This window comes from Gadus chalcogrammus, chromosome 1 (genome assembly GCF_026213295.1).
Source record: "Gadus chalcogrammus isolate NIFS_2021 chromosome 1, NIFS_Gcha_1.0, whole genome shotgun sequence".
Lineage (NCBI taxonomy): Eukaryota > Metazoa > Chordata > Actinopteri > Gadiformes > Gadidae > Gadus > Gadus chalcogrammus.
This window is the reverse complement of record NC_079412.1, coordinates 27,230,453-27,247,844: the sequence shown is the minus strand read 5'-3', so window position 1 is coordinate 27,247,844 and position 17,392 is coordinate 27,230,453. Positions and strand designations below refer to the sequence as shown.

The following is a 17,392-nucleotide window of genomic DNA, read 5'->3' as shown; positions in this document are numbered from 1 at the left end:
ATCTTGGCAAATTGAAAATTGTGGCTTTCTGCTTAACATGTAAATCCTGCCACTTGGTTCAGTCGGTACACATCACGTGCGAGACTGGTGTTGGGCCATTGTTATTTATGCAATACATTATTGTATACATGATTGCATTGCAAAAGAGACTTGCAAATATTTTGAAGTATAGGACTCATTTTTTAACACTTGATATAGAAAAATTGTAAATATAGACATGTATGCTCCATGTGCATACATGTTTTCGTGTACACGAAAACAAAAACGACCATGCCACAAATGTACATGCATAATTATGACACATTTAAATTAGTTCGGTCTGTATGATGAAATAGATATTAGATTACGAAATAATTCACCATAACGGTTATAATTACATAAAAGTTCAATTGTGTTAAATCCTTTGCTTAAAACGCAATAGACAATCTTGAACAACCTAAAAACATGTGGGAAGTAAAACGCTAAGACTAAGTCCGTTTTTTTTTCTTAACTAGATGCCTGCAAATAGTTTTTTCTCATTTATTTATGGTCAGCCATCCCCCTGACGCGCACCGTGTTTTTGTTTGACGTTGAAGTTGACCCATACCTAACGTGCCAATGTCTGAAATGTCATGTCTCGCCATGTTGTCCATGCTTAACGTGACGTGGGCCTCGCGATGTTTCAGAGAGGAGGGGAGTGTCAAATTCCAGGAGAGAGGAGAGGGAGTCGGAGATAGGGGCGCAAAGGTGAGTTTGTAAACAATTGATTACCATTTCAAATTACTACACAATGTCTAATTCAGTTTGAAGTATTACAAAGTGCGACCAAGCGCGCAAATCTGTCCTATTGTCTGATTTAAATTCGTTATTTTCAATTAGTTGTCAAAACTGTTGTGGTAGATACAACGTCTCGCTTGTACTCTCGCTCGCCGTTAAGTGTCAGACTGCTAACTAACTGCTAGCTTTTGCTATTTCAACTCAATAAGTTGGTGCTCGAGTCTTATATCAAATCAAAAAAGTAACCGCATGGGTGATCAAAGCAACGTTTTGATGTTTAGTTGACAATGCTCTTATTCCGAGTCCCCGACGACGCTGTAAGTTCGCATGAGCACTAGTACAATCTGTGATGTTCCCCCAAAGCGGCCTGCATGTAGTTAACGTTAGCTGGTTCAGCTAACTGATTTCAATAACGTTAGAGGGAAAAGTTGCTTCTCTTTTACCAATGACATTCAACTTGTTGCGGTTATTGACATGATCTAACTTTATGCTTAACTTATGGGTTTTCGTTAGATTTGCCTATAACCAATTAGTGAAAAGAATAGGCGGTCTTGTACGGGAAAAGGCAGGGCTAAGTTTGCTCGTGCAAAGCCAGAGGGTAATGGAGGCTAGAATCAACTTTACACGACGGCTAAAGGTGTCTAACGTTGAATTAGGCAACGTTTGACCTGTTACATGATTATTACACGAACCTGATGGTTGTTTACCTGTAGATCTCACCCTAAACGATGCCAGAAGGTTACATTTCGGTCTGCAGGATACCCCTCACTAAAATATTTGTTTGTCTCAAGAAATGACGAATTTGTTATTGCAATTCAGCTCATGAACACTGCCCGTCTTTGTACCTGTCAACACCTTGATTATGTAGGTGATGTTTGAGACCAAAATATATAATTCCACAACATGCTCAAGTGTTGTTCAGGGGCAAAGGCCGGTTTAAACAACAATAATCCAAACGTTAGAGATGAATAAAAATCAACATTATTTCTTTAAATTATTAAGAGCAAATGTCAATCTAAATTAACCTCAAATATAATTGAAGGTGCAATAGTAGTGTTACTGAACCTTTTTAGTAGTTTACTCTTGCTCGGCTGATGTTTAAATTAATTTGAATGTGACTAAATGTTTAAAATTGTTTGACTGCTACCAAATGTGAAATGCTTCTTCAAAATGGATACGAGTAAATGGTCTGAGAGGTTCAATTCCATCCTACACAATGCATAGGGTCATGCATGTATTTTGGCTCAATGTTGGTTTAATGTTTATTCACTGGTAAATACATCTCAGCTTCAATTTACTTATAAGTAATGCACATTAACTGTTGCTGCCAGCAAGCTGCAGCGTAGCTCTTGTCTCCCAGTGTATACAGCTTATATTTACTTCAGCTTCACCTGTGATCTACCCAATACCCTTGATCCAATGTTAAACCAATCACGCTCTCTGTCTTTTGCCTTCTCTCTCCCTTCTCTCTGCCCTCTTTTCTGTGGGGGTCTCCCCTACCCTCTGGCAATTCAAGCCTCAGATTCCAGAGTCGCGGCTGCAGCGTGAGCTATTAATACAGTTTGTTTAGTCAGTTTCCTAGCAGTCTCCATCAAACACTGAATGGCTGTGGCTGATTATAGCCGGGCCCCGTTCCCCTACACCTGCTGAGTCTGAGAAATCCAAGTTAACAGCAGGATGATGGGCTCAATGAGTGGTAATGGAGATAGAATTGGGGCCATTTGGAATCTGTGTCACCTTGGATGAATGGAGGCATAAATAGGTGTAGGGGGGAATCTGTGGCTCCATCATCATCAATCAATCATGTGAATTGTGTCAAAGGGCATCACAGTGATTTATGTACCAGAGTATATTCTTGAGGTCGGTCAAGGCTGTCTGGACTCACTTTGCTAGTGGGCAGTCATCCTCAACCATTTACCCTAATCTTTAGGGTTTTGTGTATTGTTAGCTTGTTTGGCTCAATGCCGTTCACCATGTCGCTTATTGTTGACAGTTATACCTACTCTATTTCTCTCCCGATCTGTTACTACTCCTACTATGAACTAGCCAACGACTTAATAATTAGGTAGTTAGTAGAAGAATAAGTAAATTGAGTTTGTTTACTTGCATGATCCTACATGTAAAGAGGGGATAGTAGGAGTGATGGACAAATTTAAACATCTTATTGCTTCATATCATTACATTATACATTTTTAGGTTGTGTGGTTCTTGCAGAAGTGTCTTCCACCCCCAAAACCGTAATCCTACATGTCATGTCGGCGTGAGCCAGGCCATGTGGACCTCTACCATGTCTAGGCCTGCAGCGAAATGTAAACTTCCCCAGCCAATCAATGCCAGATGGTTCTGTTTCCATATGTTGTCCACACCCATGGTATAATGAGGTGGCTGCAGTATCTCGTTTGCAGATGCATTTCTGCCCAAGTTGACTCAGTGGATTGGAAGCAATTTGCGAGAGCCCTCGCAATGGCATGCTGCCTTCCTCTCGCGAACCTGGGAGGTCTGCAAGAAATCAAATGGCACAACGGCATCAGCCCTTTAATCATTGTGCCGGGGGATCGGAGTAGTTCCCTTCTTCCAATGAAAGAATGTAAGCTGAGGGAGGGACAATTGGTAAAACATATTACAATCAAAAGTGCAAGCAAGGCCATACAGCTGAAGTGCAGGAGACCAGGAATCATGTGTTGGCACAGGACAGCGGTCTTCCTCAGCAGTACTGATGGAAGGAGGAAAGAAGCCTGACTTCAACACTGGGACAACATTCATAAAGCTATACCCGTGCCAACAGCATGAATAATCTGTCCCACTCAAACATATTGGTGCCACTAGTGTGCTCAAATCCATGCAACAGTTAGGCTATTTGGAGTGAAGGGGTTTCTCAATGGCTTGGCTTTTGTGGGGCCTTTTGCACAGATTGATCACTTATCGCCCTTGTTAATTGATGCGACTTCGTCAACATTGGCAGAGGCTGCATTGTTAAAAGATTAACATAATATTTCAATGGTATTTGTTTATTTTAGCGTCTGTTTGCGCACACAGGAAGAGCCATGCACATTGGCGTGCATCTCGTGTGGTGGAATGGGTTATTGTGTAATAGCTGGACTCCACTTTGAGCCAGTTGGGTGTGCTTAAACATTCATTCTCCGAAACCTTCCCTGCTTTCCAACATTCCCATATTTAAAAGTTTGTAAAACTTTGTAAAATTCCTGAATCGCGGTCTGCAGTGCAAGTAAATTTATGCTGGATAGTGTGTGTGTGTGTGTGTGTGTGTGTGTGTGTGTGTGTGTGTGTGTGTGTGTGTGTGTGTGTGTGTGTGTGTGTGTGTGTGTGTGTGTGTGTGTGTGTGTGTGTGTGTGTGTGTGTGTGTGTGTTGTTTCTGTGCAACAATTTTGCTCTTTCATGGAGACAACTGAGCAAGAGGCTGCAGGGACTGCTCGGCCTTAGTTGGTACCAGGTCAGTGTCGGTCGCAAGTAGATGCGTACTGAAACAATGGCGTGTGCATATTTAACTCTGGTCAATAGCGTGTACTCTGGGAAGAAGTTCAAAATATTTGTTTTGTCACCCGATTGAAATCTTGGGTTTTAAAACAACAGATTAAGTGGACTTGCAAACTTTTCCACTCTGTTCTTTGATTGTGAACCCCAACATTGTTACATTATATTTTATTCCACAAAGTAAAGGGCATGCTCCCCCTTTCTCCTGTGTAGTATTTTGACATCATACAATTAAAAGGTTGGTATTTTTCGTTATAGTTTTGGTTTAATCATTTGTTTTAAGCCATGTTGTGAATCAAGTGACTATTATTAAAAAAAAAAAAAAAAGTGTTGTTACTGAGAAGACCCATTGAAAACACATTGAGAATACACATTGACATGTACAGATGTTGAATAGTCCATGGTATTGGGCAATAGTTTGGGAGAGCGGGTGTCTTTCCAGTAATGTCCACCTGGGTTTCATGGTGGAATTTCCCACAAAGTGAACTTCCCCATTTTTTTATGCTAGTGCCAGCAATGATAATAAATGTTCTCCATGAACAGTGTTTAACAAGGTCAAATAACATCTAAATGTGTCTGTTGACCTTCCAACGCCACATGGGTCCATGTTCCTAGGCAGACAACTGACGCATGCTTCCATACATGAAAGTAAACGTGCAAGGTTCTCTGTGTCGTGCACACTCTACATTAAACGGAGCTAGTACGCTGCTCCGTACATTTCTTTTGTACGCTGGTAGTCTACCAAAGAAATGTGTGCTGTAGAATTGCATTTGGTTTGCAAAAGGTAAGCGTCCGTAGAGGAGAAAGGAGCTTATTTACCTTGAGATGGCTAATGGGGGAGGAACTTAGCTAACTGCCTTCGTACAGAGAAGGTAGGAGCTGTTTGAGAAGTGAACAGAGGGGGTGGTGGAGACCGACAGAGAGAGAGAGAGAGAGTGAGAGGGCGGGAGTGGGAGGGAGGTAGAGGGAGATGACTGTGTAGTCCGTAGCCGTTGCCCTCTCTGTAAACTGTCCTCATTGGCCAAGCAGAAGCCCCCTGCGTGAATGGAAGTGTCACCAGGGAAACTTTGTCTTGCTACCTCTGTGTGTGTGTGTTTTCCCTCTTGAAAGGGATATTTTTAAACGCCTTTCTGCTTCCTGCTCCCGAGTCCCGACTACCGACAACAAACCACAGCATCCCTGCTGTGTTGTTTGCTGGATGCGCGACTCACAAATCAAGAAGACGAGAGAAGAAAAGCCACAACAATGTTTTCCTCTTCTCTTTTCCCACAGTTACATTGCAAGCTCTTTGCAAAAATGGGGGATGACCGACCTTTTGTGTGTGCTGCCCCTGGCTGTGGACAGGTAAGCTCTCCCCCCTCTCTATCTCTTTGCTTGCCTTAGGTTCAGCTGTTGAGGTGAGGGGGAGGGAGCGTTGTATTGTCTGTGTACTGCTTGCCTTGGGGAAGTTGGCTGAAATTGATATGGACATTGATTCTATTTCAAATGTTTAATGTATCAATTAAATATATTTATGTTGGAACAGCTTTGTTTGTTTGGCTCATCATATCATGTTGCGAGTTGCCAACTGTTCTGACGTTTCCTACAGCGGTAGCCGACGTTCACTTTGAGCTTCCCTCTGACGGCATTCTGTCTTGTCTGTTACACTCCGTCTTGTGAAACAAACAGTGTCTCGATTTAACGGTGACTCACCAGTGTTTGAAATGAGTAATGGGTGAATATTACTGTTTCAACCTGCCACCTTAGACATCTGCTCCCTGCTAACACAGGTCTGAGTCCTTGGTATGAATCAGCTCTGTGCCAGCCGTGTCTCCAATATCCACATGGTCCTAACTTGGTATCAAGTGGACTACACTGTCTATTCGTCACAAAGAATCCCACAATGCCCAGGCTGGCATGCTCCCACCTGAGTAGTGTGAAGTTGGCCATATCAAACAGTTTGCTGGTTGGTTTGTACTCTGGCAGCCGGTTAAGACGCTGTGTTTGAGAAAGTGAAGTTAAGCCTGTCTGTGAGGAATACACCAGATCTGATACCGATAATGGAGGTTTGGCCCCTCTCCCTGGGTAATTCTGCTAAATTAGCCAGACGACATCGCTCAGACAGTATCGCCATATTAGACGGTATACTCTAACTAGATACCCTGGATCAAAGATAAGACCACTGTATTGTGACGGATCGAATGGTTATGGTTGCATTACTCTGAAGTGTGATTTAGAATTTGTTGCTTTCAACTGGCCTCAGCCTGCTCTACAGTGAGATTGGTTTGACCGTAGGCGGTAAGGCAATGCAACACGCAAAGCAGTCCAGTAAATAATTGATTTGCTTGTTTCCTTTTTCCCCTCAAAAACTTTATGGGCACCCACTGTGATGTAAACATGTAAACAATCATTGCTTATTTCATCTGTTGATATCATTCATTATTTAGCCGTTTGATCGATGTGTAGACACAATGGAAGTCAAACTGATGTCAATGTTGGTTTAACGGGGCATGCTTTGTCACCCTCAAGGTTGAAGTGTCTTGGTTATTTAAGTGTGAATTGGCTGATGGGTAAACACACCTGGGCTTGTGTGTGTTGTGTGCCTTTGGTACACTATAACTGGGTATAGTAATGCAGTTTTATGGTCTTAACCAAGTGTTATATTGTGATGATTATCATATTGGATGAAGTAAAGATGACTTTAATCATTATCCTTGGGAGAGATATGAGTTTTATCAAAAAACGTATATTGAGAATGATGTGATAATATTAATATATTATACATTGCTAGCAAGATGATGTTGTGATTTATTATCACTTTGTTACAGAACCCATACAACATACAAAAAAACCTTACATCCTTCACTTAACATCTCATGAATTATGATTGTATACATATCATGATTGTATGTCATAATTTAATTAAAAAGGATTATTGTCACTCAATCTAAGAAGTATTAAAAATCCAGAGCCTGGTTAGGGACCTGGATAAGACCTGGAGACCTGGCCCTCCCCTCTCGGGGGTCCGAGCCCCAGCACTAACCGGGAAGCGACGGCCGGGACAGGACTTACAGAACGTCTTGGGAACGTCTTGGGCCGGGGACTTTTCCTTCCAACGTGTTGACAACATCACTTGGAACCCTGTTCTCCGCCAGCCTTTATTTATTTACAGTTTGGGCAGTTGAAATGGTATCTGGCAGTATGCGCTGCAGAGAGATTAGCCGGAGATAGTTTCCTAGTTGCCCCGACGGGCCTGGCTGTAAGAGACCAGCGAGACCTGCGGTTGTATCGGTGGTGATGCTGCTCGGCGTGGCTAAAAATAAGGCGTCCTCCCCCCCCCCCCCCCGCCCGCTCCCCCCTGCCCGACACTTGACTGTGTTTTCCACTTCACTCTCGCAACCGACTGAACTCACTACGTCGATGCGAGGCCAGGAATAGGCTGTAAGGCCATGAGGAACAGGCTGGCGTCGCCGCCGCCACAGCCCATTTTCCTAAGTCAACCCCTTTGAGTGTTTGGGACCTCATCCGTGCCACCATTTTGTCCATTTTAACTGCTTAACGTGTTCAACCACTTCCTTTTGTGGTAAAAATAAAGACTATTCATATTCCCTGGAAACTGTTTGAGTGCATCGCGCCATTTCCCAGTTCTATTTCGTCTTTCTGGCTTGGTGTAGCATGCAGCCGAGATATTTGAGGCCACGTCCCGGGGCTATAGGAGACACTGATACCGTGCGTCTGAGGCGCAGGCTACTATTCAACACGGATATTCCTCTTTGTGGGCCAACGCACAATGGTTCAGTATACATCTGTTGGGACACATCTCAGAGAGAACGTCTCCCTCCCTCTCTGTCTCTGATTATCGGACATTTGATATTTATGGGTTTAGGTGCCATGACTCTTCAGTTGGCTGTGGCCAACCTTGTGAAGACTAATTCATGTATTGTTGCCTCCTTGTCCCTTTCTCTCCTTCATATCTCCCTTGATGCTTACAGGGCTTTACCAACGAGGACCACTTGGCGGTACACAAACACAAGCACGAGATGACGCTCAAGTTTGGACCAGCCAGAACGGACTCGGTCATTATTGCAGGTAAGGAGTTAAATGCAAAAGGCTCAATTATACATGCATCTCTGTGGCTCTGCTCCAGGGCAGTAAAAGCTATTTAAAGCATAAAAACAAGTAACAAAAGATTCAAATTTAGCTTTCCCATAAATAAAACCAACAAAGCCAGCATTCGCCTGTGTTTTACAGTGTCCCTGTTATCCAAACCAGATGAATCTGGCGCGTTCTATATTTAGCGGCGTCAGACATCAGAGTGTGATCCGAGTGCAAAGGCGCTTCATTGAATAGTCATTTGTTCTTGTCGTTTCCGCCAATCCACTCCTCTCCTCCACCAGACCAGACTCCAACGCCCACCCGCTTCCTCAAGAACTGCGAGGAGGTGGGCCTGTTCAACGAGCTGGCCAGCTCCTTCGAACACGAGTTCCGCAAAGCACAGGAGGATGACGACAAGAGGTCCAAGAACCCTGTAAGAGCCGGAGGCCGCCCCCCTGTCTGTGTTCAATGTCAGGAAGCAGAAATCACACTTTTTCACCACTGATGCAGGCGTCAAACATTTATTATGCCGGATACTGATTTATTCTTACAGAACAGCTCAGATCCTTAAATGTATGTTTCCTCCTCCCAATACGGATGCAAAATGTAAGCTTGGTTGTAGAATATCAATTTCCTTTATTGGCATAATTAAAACCATAATGAAAAAGTCCTGCACATCTGCATGCCCCATGTGTCGTTCGAATAGAGAGGAATTTGTTTGAACCCCTTGTGTGAATCCGGAGAATAGAAACCATCGCTTTCTAAAGTGCAGTGAAATCAGTTGCATATTCTCTCGAATTGGGATAACACTGACAACGATGCTTGCTGGAAATAAGCTTTTTTAACTTGCCATCTCGTTCAACAGCTGCTCAATGAACACGCTCTTGGAACAAATAGTCTAGATTGCGGTCCAACTGAGCTTGTGTTCTACGCCTATGGCTGCGGTTCTAATGTGATGCGCCATAAGTGGGTTGTCCCTCATGACCCAAGAGCGACTTCATCTTGAGTTACAGAGCTCCCGAGTCCCCTAGGGCCCGGGGCGGGGTAGGGATGGCAGGGATCTTAACACCACCCTGCTCTATCTCCCCCTCCTCCTCCTCCTCCTCAGCTCACAGCAGCCAGCCACCCCGCCGCTCAGGGTCTGCAGACGCCGTCGGACGTCAAGGTGAAGGAGGAGGACCCCGTGGAGGTGGACTCCTCCCCGCCGTGCAGTCCCGGCTCCATCTCCAGCGACTCCGATGGGGGCTATGGGGATCCCCCGTCCATGAAAAGGGTAGGAGAGCGAGCGTTGTCCCAGTCTCCCTGGTGCTATCCAGGGTGCCATATTGACATGGATGACATGGAGGGAAAAGAAAAATCTTCATTCAAAACCTGAAATGCATCATCTGTTGGTGTGTTCATCATTAAATTGAGGCTTAATGTTTTATTATAGTTAGCTTTAAACCCCCAATCCACACAGTAGTCCCTAGATTCATATAATATCTGATCAAAGTATACAGTTATAACTCTGCCTATTGTCCTCCACAAGCTGAGCCACGCCCACCCAACTCAGCCGCAGGTGTTGTCGACGTTTTGACCTTTGAACTGTCGAACCCCTTTCCCTCCACAAGGACACCCCGCCCCGCAGCTCGGCCCCGACCCCAACCATCGTGCGGCCAGGGTCCCTCCCGCTCCACCTTGGGTTCGACGCCCTTCAGCCGACCATGCCTTCCCCCACCTCCGTCATCACCCAGACACCACCCTCCAATCGCACCCTGGGGTGAGCTTATCGCCCAAATGGTCCCTTGATGTTCCTCACCTCCTGGATTGAATGCAGCCCTTTCTGCAGTTCAACACGATAACATCACATCTGCTCTGTGTGCACACACAGCTCTCCCACCAGCCACTACCCCATGATGATGCTCCCCAATGGGCATGCAGTGCCGGTGCTCCCAGGACCAGTGCAGATGCCCTCTGTCATCAACGTAAGCCTAAACAGTCATTCTACATCTATTTCATGCAGTCCTGGTGAATCCTTTCTGAACCATGCATACAGACACACAGCTCAATAGGCAATCCATGCATGTTTGGCCTTCAGCACCAGTTTTCTGACTTGCCTCATCGTAAGAGTGCTTATGCATTATTATTTTGTGTCCTCCTTAGCTGGCCCGGCCCGTTTGCATGGTGCCCAACATTCCTGGGATCCCTGGACCTCCCATGGGAGGCAGCAGCAGTGGCTCCAGCTCCCCCTCTGGCTACAGCATCCACTCCGAGGCAAAGATGGTCAGCGCACGGCCAGACACTCGCCTTCTGGCTCTTTCTATTTCTGTCTCCGTCTTGCTTTATCTCGCTCCCTCTTGCTCCCCCACCTCCTCCTGTGCCTCCTTCTCCTCCGCCCAGCTCCATCTCTTGTGTTCTGTCTGTGTACTGGTTCACCCCCCGGCCCGTCCTGTGGTCTAGCTTTCATCATCATATGACTGCAATATTTCTTTAAATGGTGGTTATTTACCCCACACACTGTAGCCACACTTGAATGATGACACATTTTAACTCGTTGTGGTGCAGCTCTCTTGATGAAAATGAGGAAGCGTGGGGGGTAGTTAAGTTGGCGTGTTATTTTTTATTTTTAAGTTGATATATGAAAAAAAAAAAAAGAATCATCCGATTAATCGGAAACTACTGATTTTGTCCATTGGCTTCAAGTAGATCGGTCTAAATCTTACTGGATGGGCCATTCGAGTTACATCCTTAGCTACCTCTGCAATATACTAAGTTTAGCAAATGTCATCAGAAAACAAACATTTCCTCAAAGGTTAGCGGTAGAAAAAACTGATGGCCTTTGGCCGGACTCTGCATGAACGTATTGAGAAATTATTTGCTTAATGTAACGGACATACAGTGTCAGCAATGTTTTTATGCTTCCTCTTAATTCTCTTGCTTAGATTCAACATATGACGAATACATGATCATTTTCCCTCTAAAGGTTCAATAATTCTTCTGCTAATAATCCCATGAGAGTGTTATACGCTCATTATGATTGTGTTATGACGTTAACAACAACATAACCTAAGTTTTTTTTATGTAGATGTTTGTCAAAGGAAATCATGCGGTTTCACTTCCCTCTCCTGCTCCTCTTCCTGCAGCGTCTGAAGGCGGCGCTGTCGCAGCAGAGCCCATCCGGCCTGGGCATGGGAGGTATGATGGGCATGGGCTGCAGTCCCATGGTGCCCCAGAGGGCCGAGCAGAGCCAGCTGTTGGTGCAGCACCCAGACGCCCCGTCCCCCGCACAGCCACAGGTACACAGCAGGCACCCAACGACTGAGAGACATTCAAGTTTAGTGTGTGTGTGTGTGTGTGTGTGTGTGTGTGTGTGTGTGTGTGTGTGTGTGTGTGTGTGTGTGTGTGTGTGTGTGTGTGTGTGTGTGTGTGTGTGTGTGTGTGTGTGTGTGTGTGTGTGTGTGTGTGTGTGTGTGTGTGTTACACTCTCGTAAACCTTTTATTACTCAGACTCTACTCTGATTCAGACTGTGATGTGACTCAAGGCCTGCCCAACCCCTCTTCCATGTTTGATTCACTCCTGCGGCTCCCAACCTTCCTCCCCCTCTTATGGGTGCCCCTTGTCAGCACCAACCCCCCCCTCCCCCCCCCCCCACCCCCTTTAACGGGTGCCTCTTGTCAGCCTTTCCTCCCCCTCACTTGTCTGACTCCTCCACCTCTTGTTTTACTTTTCTGCCTCACAACCCACCTTCACCTCTGGTGTGTTTCATCCGTCCACCTCTCCCCCCTCCTCCACCTCTTATGGGTGTCACCTCTCCCCCCTCCTCCACCTCTTATGGGTGTCATCCTGACGTGTCCCCTTCCCTCCACCTCTTATGGGTGTCATCCTGACGTGTCCCCCTCCCCCCAGTTCTCCCCGGCCCAGCCCACCGGCGGGAGGCGGCGACGCACGGCTGAGGACGACCCCGACGAGCGGAGGCAGCGCTTCCTGGAGAGGAACCGGGCGGCGGCTTCGCGCTGCCGACAGAAGCGCAAGGTGTGGGTCTGCTCCCTGGAGAAGAAGGCCGAGGAGCTGAACTCCATGAACGTCTCGCTGTCGGTGAGTGGGCCTTGGAATCATGCTCCTTTTTTATAGCAAATTCAGATCCCTGGCCTTCAAGGGCTCATGTCATGGCTCCAGGTGTGGGTGTGATTAGCTGGTACAAGCCGCTTGGCACAGGGGAGGAATGATTTCATAGTGACATCACAAGTGGGTGTGTCCACCCAAATATATATGAAGAATAGATGAGCATCGTTTGCTACAGTCCGCTGGGTAGGCTGGTAGACTGATCTATCCAGCATACATCTAGGTGTACACGCCCACTCTTGTGATGTCACTATGAAAATCATTCCTCCCCTTTGCCAAACGGCTTGTACCAGCCAATAACACCCACACCTGGAGCCATGACATGAGCCCTTTAATGAGTAGGTTCGGGGTTGAGGCCTCTTGCTCGAGGCTGCCTGCAGGTAGATTGCAGTATCAGGCATCGAGCCCAGTACTTGAATGCTGGGAGGAGAACAACCAGGAACTGTGCTTTATCCACAGCTTTAGCTGTGTGGCTCAAGCAGCCCTACTACACGTGTCTATGTGATACTTGACGCGTTGGCTTTACTGTCCCTGTCAGAATGAGGTGTCACTGTTGCGAAACGAGGTGGCTCATCTGAAGCAGCTGCTGCTGGCTCATAAGGACTGTCCTGTCACCAACATGCAGAAGAAGACGGCCTACCTAGGTGGGCTCCTTCTCCTACTCCCTTCCTCCTACAGCTACTCTACTCAGATGAATGTGCTTGTGGTGGCTCTCTCTGTTTCCACCTGTTGCATGGTTCAAAACAGCCACCCCTTTATCCGTTTTTATGTAGTTGTGCAGAAACTAATGAATGTCCGAGACTGACTGACTGTATGTTCACCCGTCCCTCCATGTGGCTGCAGAGGGGGGCATGAAGGAGTCCAGCGAGCCCATCGGCTCCCCGGCCCCGGTGATCCAGCACAGCTCCCTGGCCCCAAGCCCCTCGGCGGGGCCCAACGGCCTGAGCTCGCGGGCGGCAGCGGAGGCCATGGCCATGTCAGTGCTGGCAGGCATGGGCCAGCAGCGTCACCACCACCACCACCACCACAACAACAACCACCACCACCACCACCAGAGGGCTGAAGGCGGAGCCTCCCACGTCATCATGGCTGTACAGTCCCACTCTAGTGCCAGATGATGAGCCAGGTCACCGCCGCCCAGGCATAGCTTACACTTCACCACCAGGGGGCAGAGTCGGAGCAAGGAAAAAGAAACCTCGCTGACCCCAAAGAGTCCGAACACCTGAACTATTGCCTGTCTCCTTTGCCTCCGCTTCTTTCTTTTTTTACCCTCCAGTGGAGCCATGTTGCTGAAGCCTGGAGCTCAGCAGCAAGCCTTCTGGGAATAGACTGAGACTATTGAGAGAGCTTCCTGTTCACTCTGCCATAAACTACAGGGGCTGGACTCCAACCTTGCTCTCCCCCCTTTAAACCCCACTCTCCTCGGCTGTCATCTCCATCTCCCTCCCCTCCGCCTCCCCCCCTCAGTCAATACAACACTTCACTGGACTTCAATAGGACTGCATCACTAACGAGTTTACTGCCGTAGCAACACTCTCCCCGTGGACACATCGGCGCATGTTCTGTAACACATCAACACAGCAACTGTTTTAACTTTCTACGTTCGAGCGAATAACCAAACACAACACACAGGGCTTTTATACTTACAGATGCTGCAGGGGGGCCTTGGGCTCAATCAATGTTTTTATCCTAATGCACTCAACCATCAAAGATGCAATAGCCTGGATACACTAAAAAAGTGTAATGTATGGCCCATAACCTATTGTGTCAAGATCATATCAACCTGCACCCCCCCCCCCCCCAAAAAAAAACGTACCTCATGTAAACCCCTTTATAAGGTGTATAAACTGTGTGAGTGGCTCTGTGTATACGTGTAAGTATATCAGAAGCTAGCAGTTGGCTTACTAAAGGTCTGATACACTAATAGCTAGGTTGTTAGCATGTGACTTTTTCTACTTGCTTGTTTTAACGTTCTCCACATGGGCAGCTATCTTCTAAAGTTAACTCTCATATCCTCACCAGTTGGGCCACAGAACCAAAAATTAGAATCAACCAAGTTAAAGTTTTTTATAATCGCTTTCTGCAGATTTTTGCAATACGTCAATATATTTTACTGTTTTTTGTCAAGTCTGAAGGGAATTAATCTGTTGTGTCACTCACATACCCGCTTTCCAGCTCTCACTCTCCCTCTCTACACTAGGTTATTAATGGTATTTATTGTTTTTTAAATGTATGCCATTTCTATATTTGTGAGACTGTATGAATTGACGTTTCTCTGTGTGACCTCTCACCTTACACTTCTGGCTGCTTGCTGAGGTGTAACACAGCCCTTAACCTCTCAGTGAACAAACCAAATGTTAACTAAGCCATAATGACTACCCCCAGATCTCCCATCATCTCTAGAGAGCTCCCTGTCCTGTCTGGTTCCCACTAGGGGTGTGAACGGTTACAAAAAATTGTAAACGGTTTACACAACCCCTTTTTTTTTTTTCGTGTACACGGTTAACCTTTTATTTTTATTAATGAAAAAAAGTATTATTTTTTTTAAAGTGAACCGCAGTCGCGCTATAGGGGGATATTTGTTTATCAACAAGGTGGATGCGCGAGCAGAATGATTGCAAACATAACCTTTGTTTGACCGGTTGCCATGGTTATCTCTGTGCGGTTAATTTGCAGGTGCAGTGTTAATTAGGATGTTGTCAGCTTACTGTTACATTAAACTGTAATCAGAAAAAGCGGTTATATGCTATATACCCTAGAGTATCCATGGTATAAAGGCTGGGACGAATTTCGAATTATAAATATGTAAACTATGTTGAAAGTATGGACCGTCGCGATTCCCATTGAAACAATGGCGCAGCGGTTTTTATTTTTTAACGGTTTTCGTTTACTTATTTTTCCTAAACGGTTATGATTTACTAACCGGTTACACGTGTACCCGTGCACACCCCTAGTTTCCACTACAGGAAAAAATACCTTGACTGTTGTTTTTAGCGTTCAGAGCTCACAATCTTTATCACTGCTCTTTCACTCACACTCAGAGATTCATCATTTTGCCTTAAAATCACATTGGTGCCTCCGACTACCCCATTCAAAAATACATTTTCCTGCATGAATAACAGCCTTATGAATGAAATAAATTGTCAATATTGGATGTTTTCTATTTTGAATGAAAATCCATTGCAGTCGGATTCAGAATACACATTTTGAACTGGGGTTAATTTAATTTAAATAACCCCTGAATGATGTGATGAATACTTGTCTGCCCTCCTAGTGAGGGAATAATGCGAAGACGTGTATATATTAACGGCCCTTGCTGTCATGGTACATGGTCGTTTTTATTGGGACTACCATGTCGATAAAACCTCCCAAACAAGGAATTTTAGGTTTTGTAATCAGTAAAGTTTCTCCTCCTGAGCTATCCGATATCAGTGATTTATTTGCAATGTGAAACATTGCAGAAGTAGGATTTCTGTTCATGAACATAAGGACATGTCTTTATGCACTAAAAGTATGCACGTTTATTGTGGCGTTTTTTTTCTGTTCAAGTTGATTTTTCTGGATTTCACTCTTCATACAATGTAGAGACTTGTGCTAGCACTATATTTTGCCGGCTGTTCTTTGAAGACAATGGTTCATCTGAAATGAAAATGCAAACTATAGTTAGCTTTAGTGATTGTCATTGGCACTTTTCTTTTTCATCTTGTATGTCTTTCGTTGTGTGTTATGTTAAGCACTATACATTTTGCTGTTGTATCTCTTGAACTCTATCTCATTGTACTAATGACTATAGAAACTTAATTTGTTTAACACAAGCATTTCATTTTCCCAACTCAGTAATGTTGTTAGACCTGTCTATCAGACCTATTTTATCCCAATAGTTTATATCGTCTGAGATTATTTCTGCAATGCCTTTTGACTGTCAGTTTAAGTCAGCTATTATAAGTTATGTTTTTTTTAATTGGTCATATGCAAATTGTTAAAAGCGTTCTTGACATATTAACAAAGACTAGAATTCTTTTGAAAATAACAATTTACTGAGAACGCAACAACGTGAATGTTGCCCTGAGTGTTTTAATGTTTTTTTCACACTCCCATTTCAGAATTGTCCTTGTATTGTACTTGTACTATATGAATATATTTACTTACTTTTCCATGCATGTCCAAATGATCACTTACAGTCCTGCGGTTTTAATTAAATACACAACATCTTAATGTTATTTTTTAACCTTTTATTCATTATGCAAATATTATGCTTAGTTAACCTGAAGTTTATCTTTTTGGGGGGGGGGGGGGTCAGCAACAAGACCTTTTGACCTGCTAGAATAAATGTTTTACTGTATGTTAAACGTTTACATGTATATTTCTAGAAAGGAAATATTGCCATAGATTTAAATAGACAAAATATAATGCAATTGATGGCATGTTGCGACTCGCGTTCGTCACCTTTGTGATCCTATTTATGAGTGCTGCATAATCAGGCTAAAAGACAAAGTCTCCTTCCAAACTTCTCAGACGTGTTTCTGGAGCAGTAGTGTAGGCTGATGAGGTTAGTAGTGTAATGTGTAGACCTGGCCCCTACATTCTATGGGCTTCTTCTTTAGAAATTTTACTATATGGATTAAAATTACTTCGGAGACAAAGGAAAGAAGAGATGAGGAGAGGTGACAAGGAAAAGAGTGGAGACAAGGGGAGGAGGGTGAGAGCCGGAGGATTAGAGAGAGCGGGGAGACAGGAAACAAGTATAGAGGAAAGGATACAGAAGATGGCGTCAACCCTATCACCAGCAAGGGAGAAAAATAGATCAGCAGAAGATTGATGTTGCATTTATATATTGTCATAGCATTATTAGTTATTCTAAAATATAAATAATACTAGTCGTAATATGTCTATGATCTGCAACATAGTATTCTGTCTCGGACGTCGGTCAACCAGTTTTCTAACATTCTACCATGTAATGAACTTAAC

At 44.8% G+C, this 17,392-nt stretch overlaps 1 protein-coding gene across 1 annotated transcript; it reads left to right on the top strand.

Moving 5' to 3' along the window:
* The first annotated feature begins 267 nt into the window (after window positions 1-267).
* atf7a (activating transcription factor 7a) lies at window positions 268-15,771 on the top strand. Its single transcript, XM_056599341.1, has 12 exons — window positions 268-726; window positions 5,521-5,592; window positions 8,220-8,316; window positions 8,625-8,755; window positions 9,431-9,595; window positions 9,933-10,081; window positions 10,193-10,286; window positions 10,465-10,584; window positions 11,445-11,597; window positions 12,209-12,397; window positions 12,963-13,068; window positions 13,268-15,771. The coding sequence occupies exons 1-12, from the start codon at window positions 598-600 to the stop codon at window positions 13,540-13,542; spliced, it is 1,680 nt and encodes a 559-aa protein (XP_056455316.1). The 5' UTR covers window positions 268-597; the 3' UTR covers window positions 13,543-15,771.
* Window positions 15,772-17,392: the final 1,621 nt, after the last annotated feature.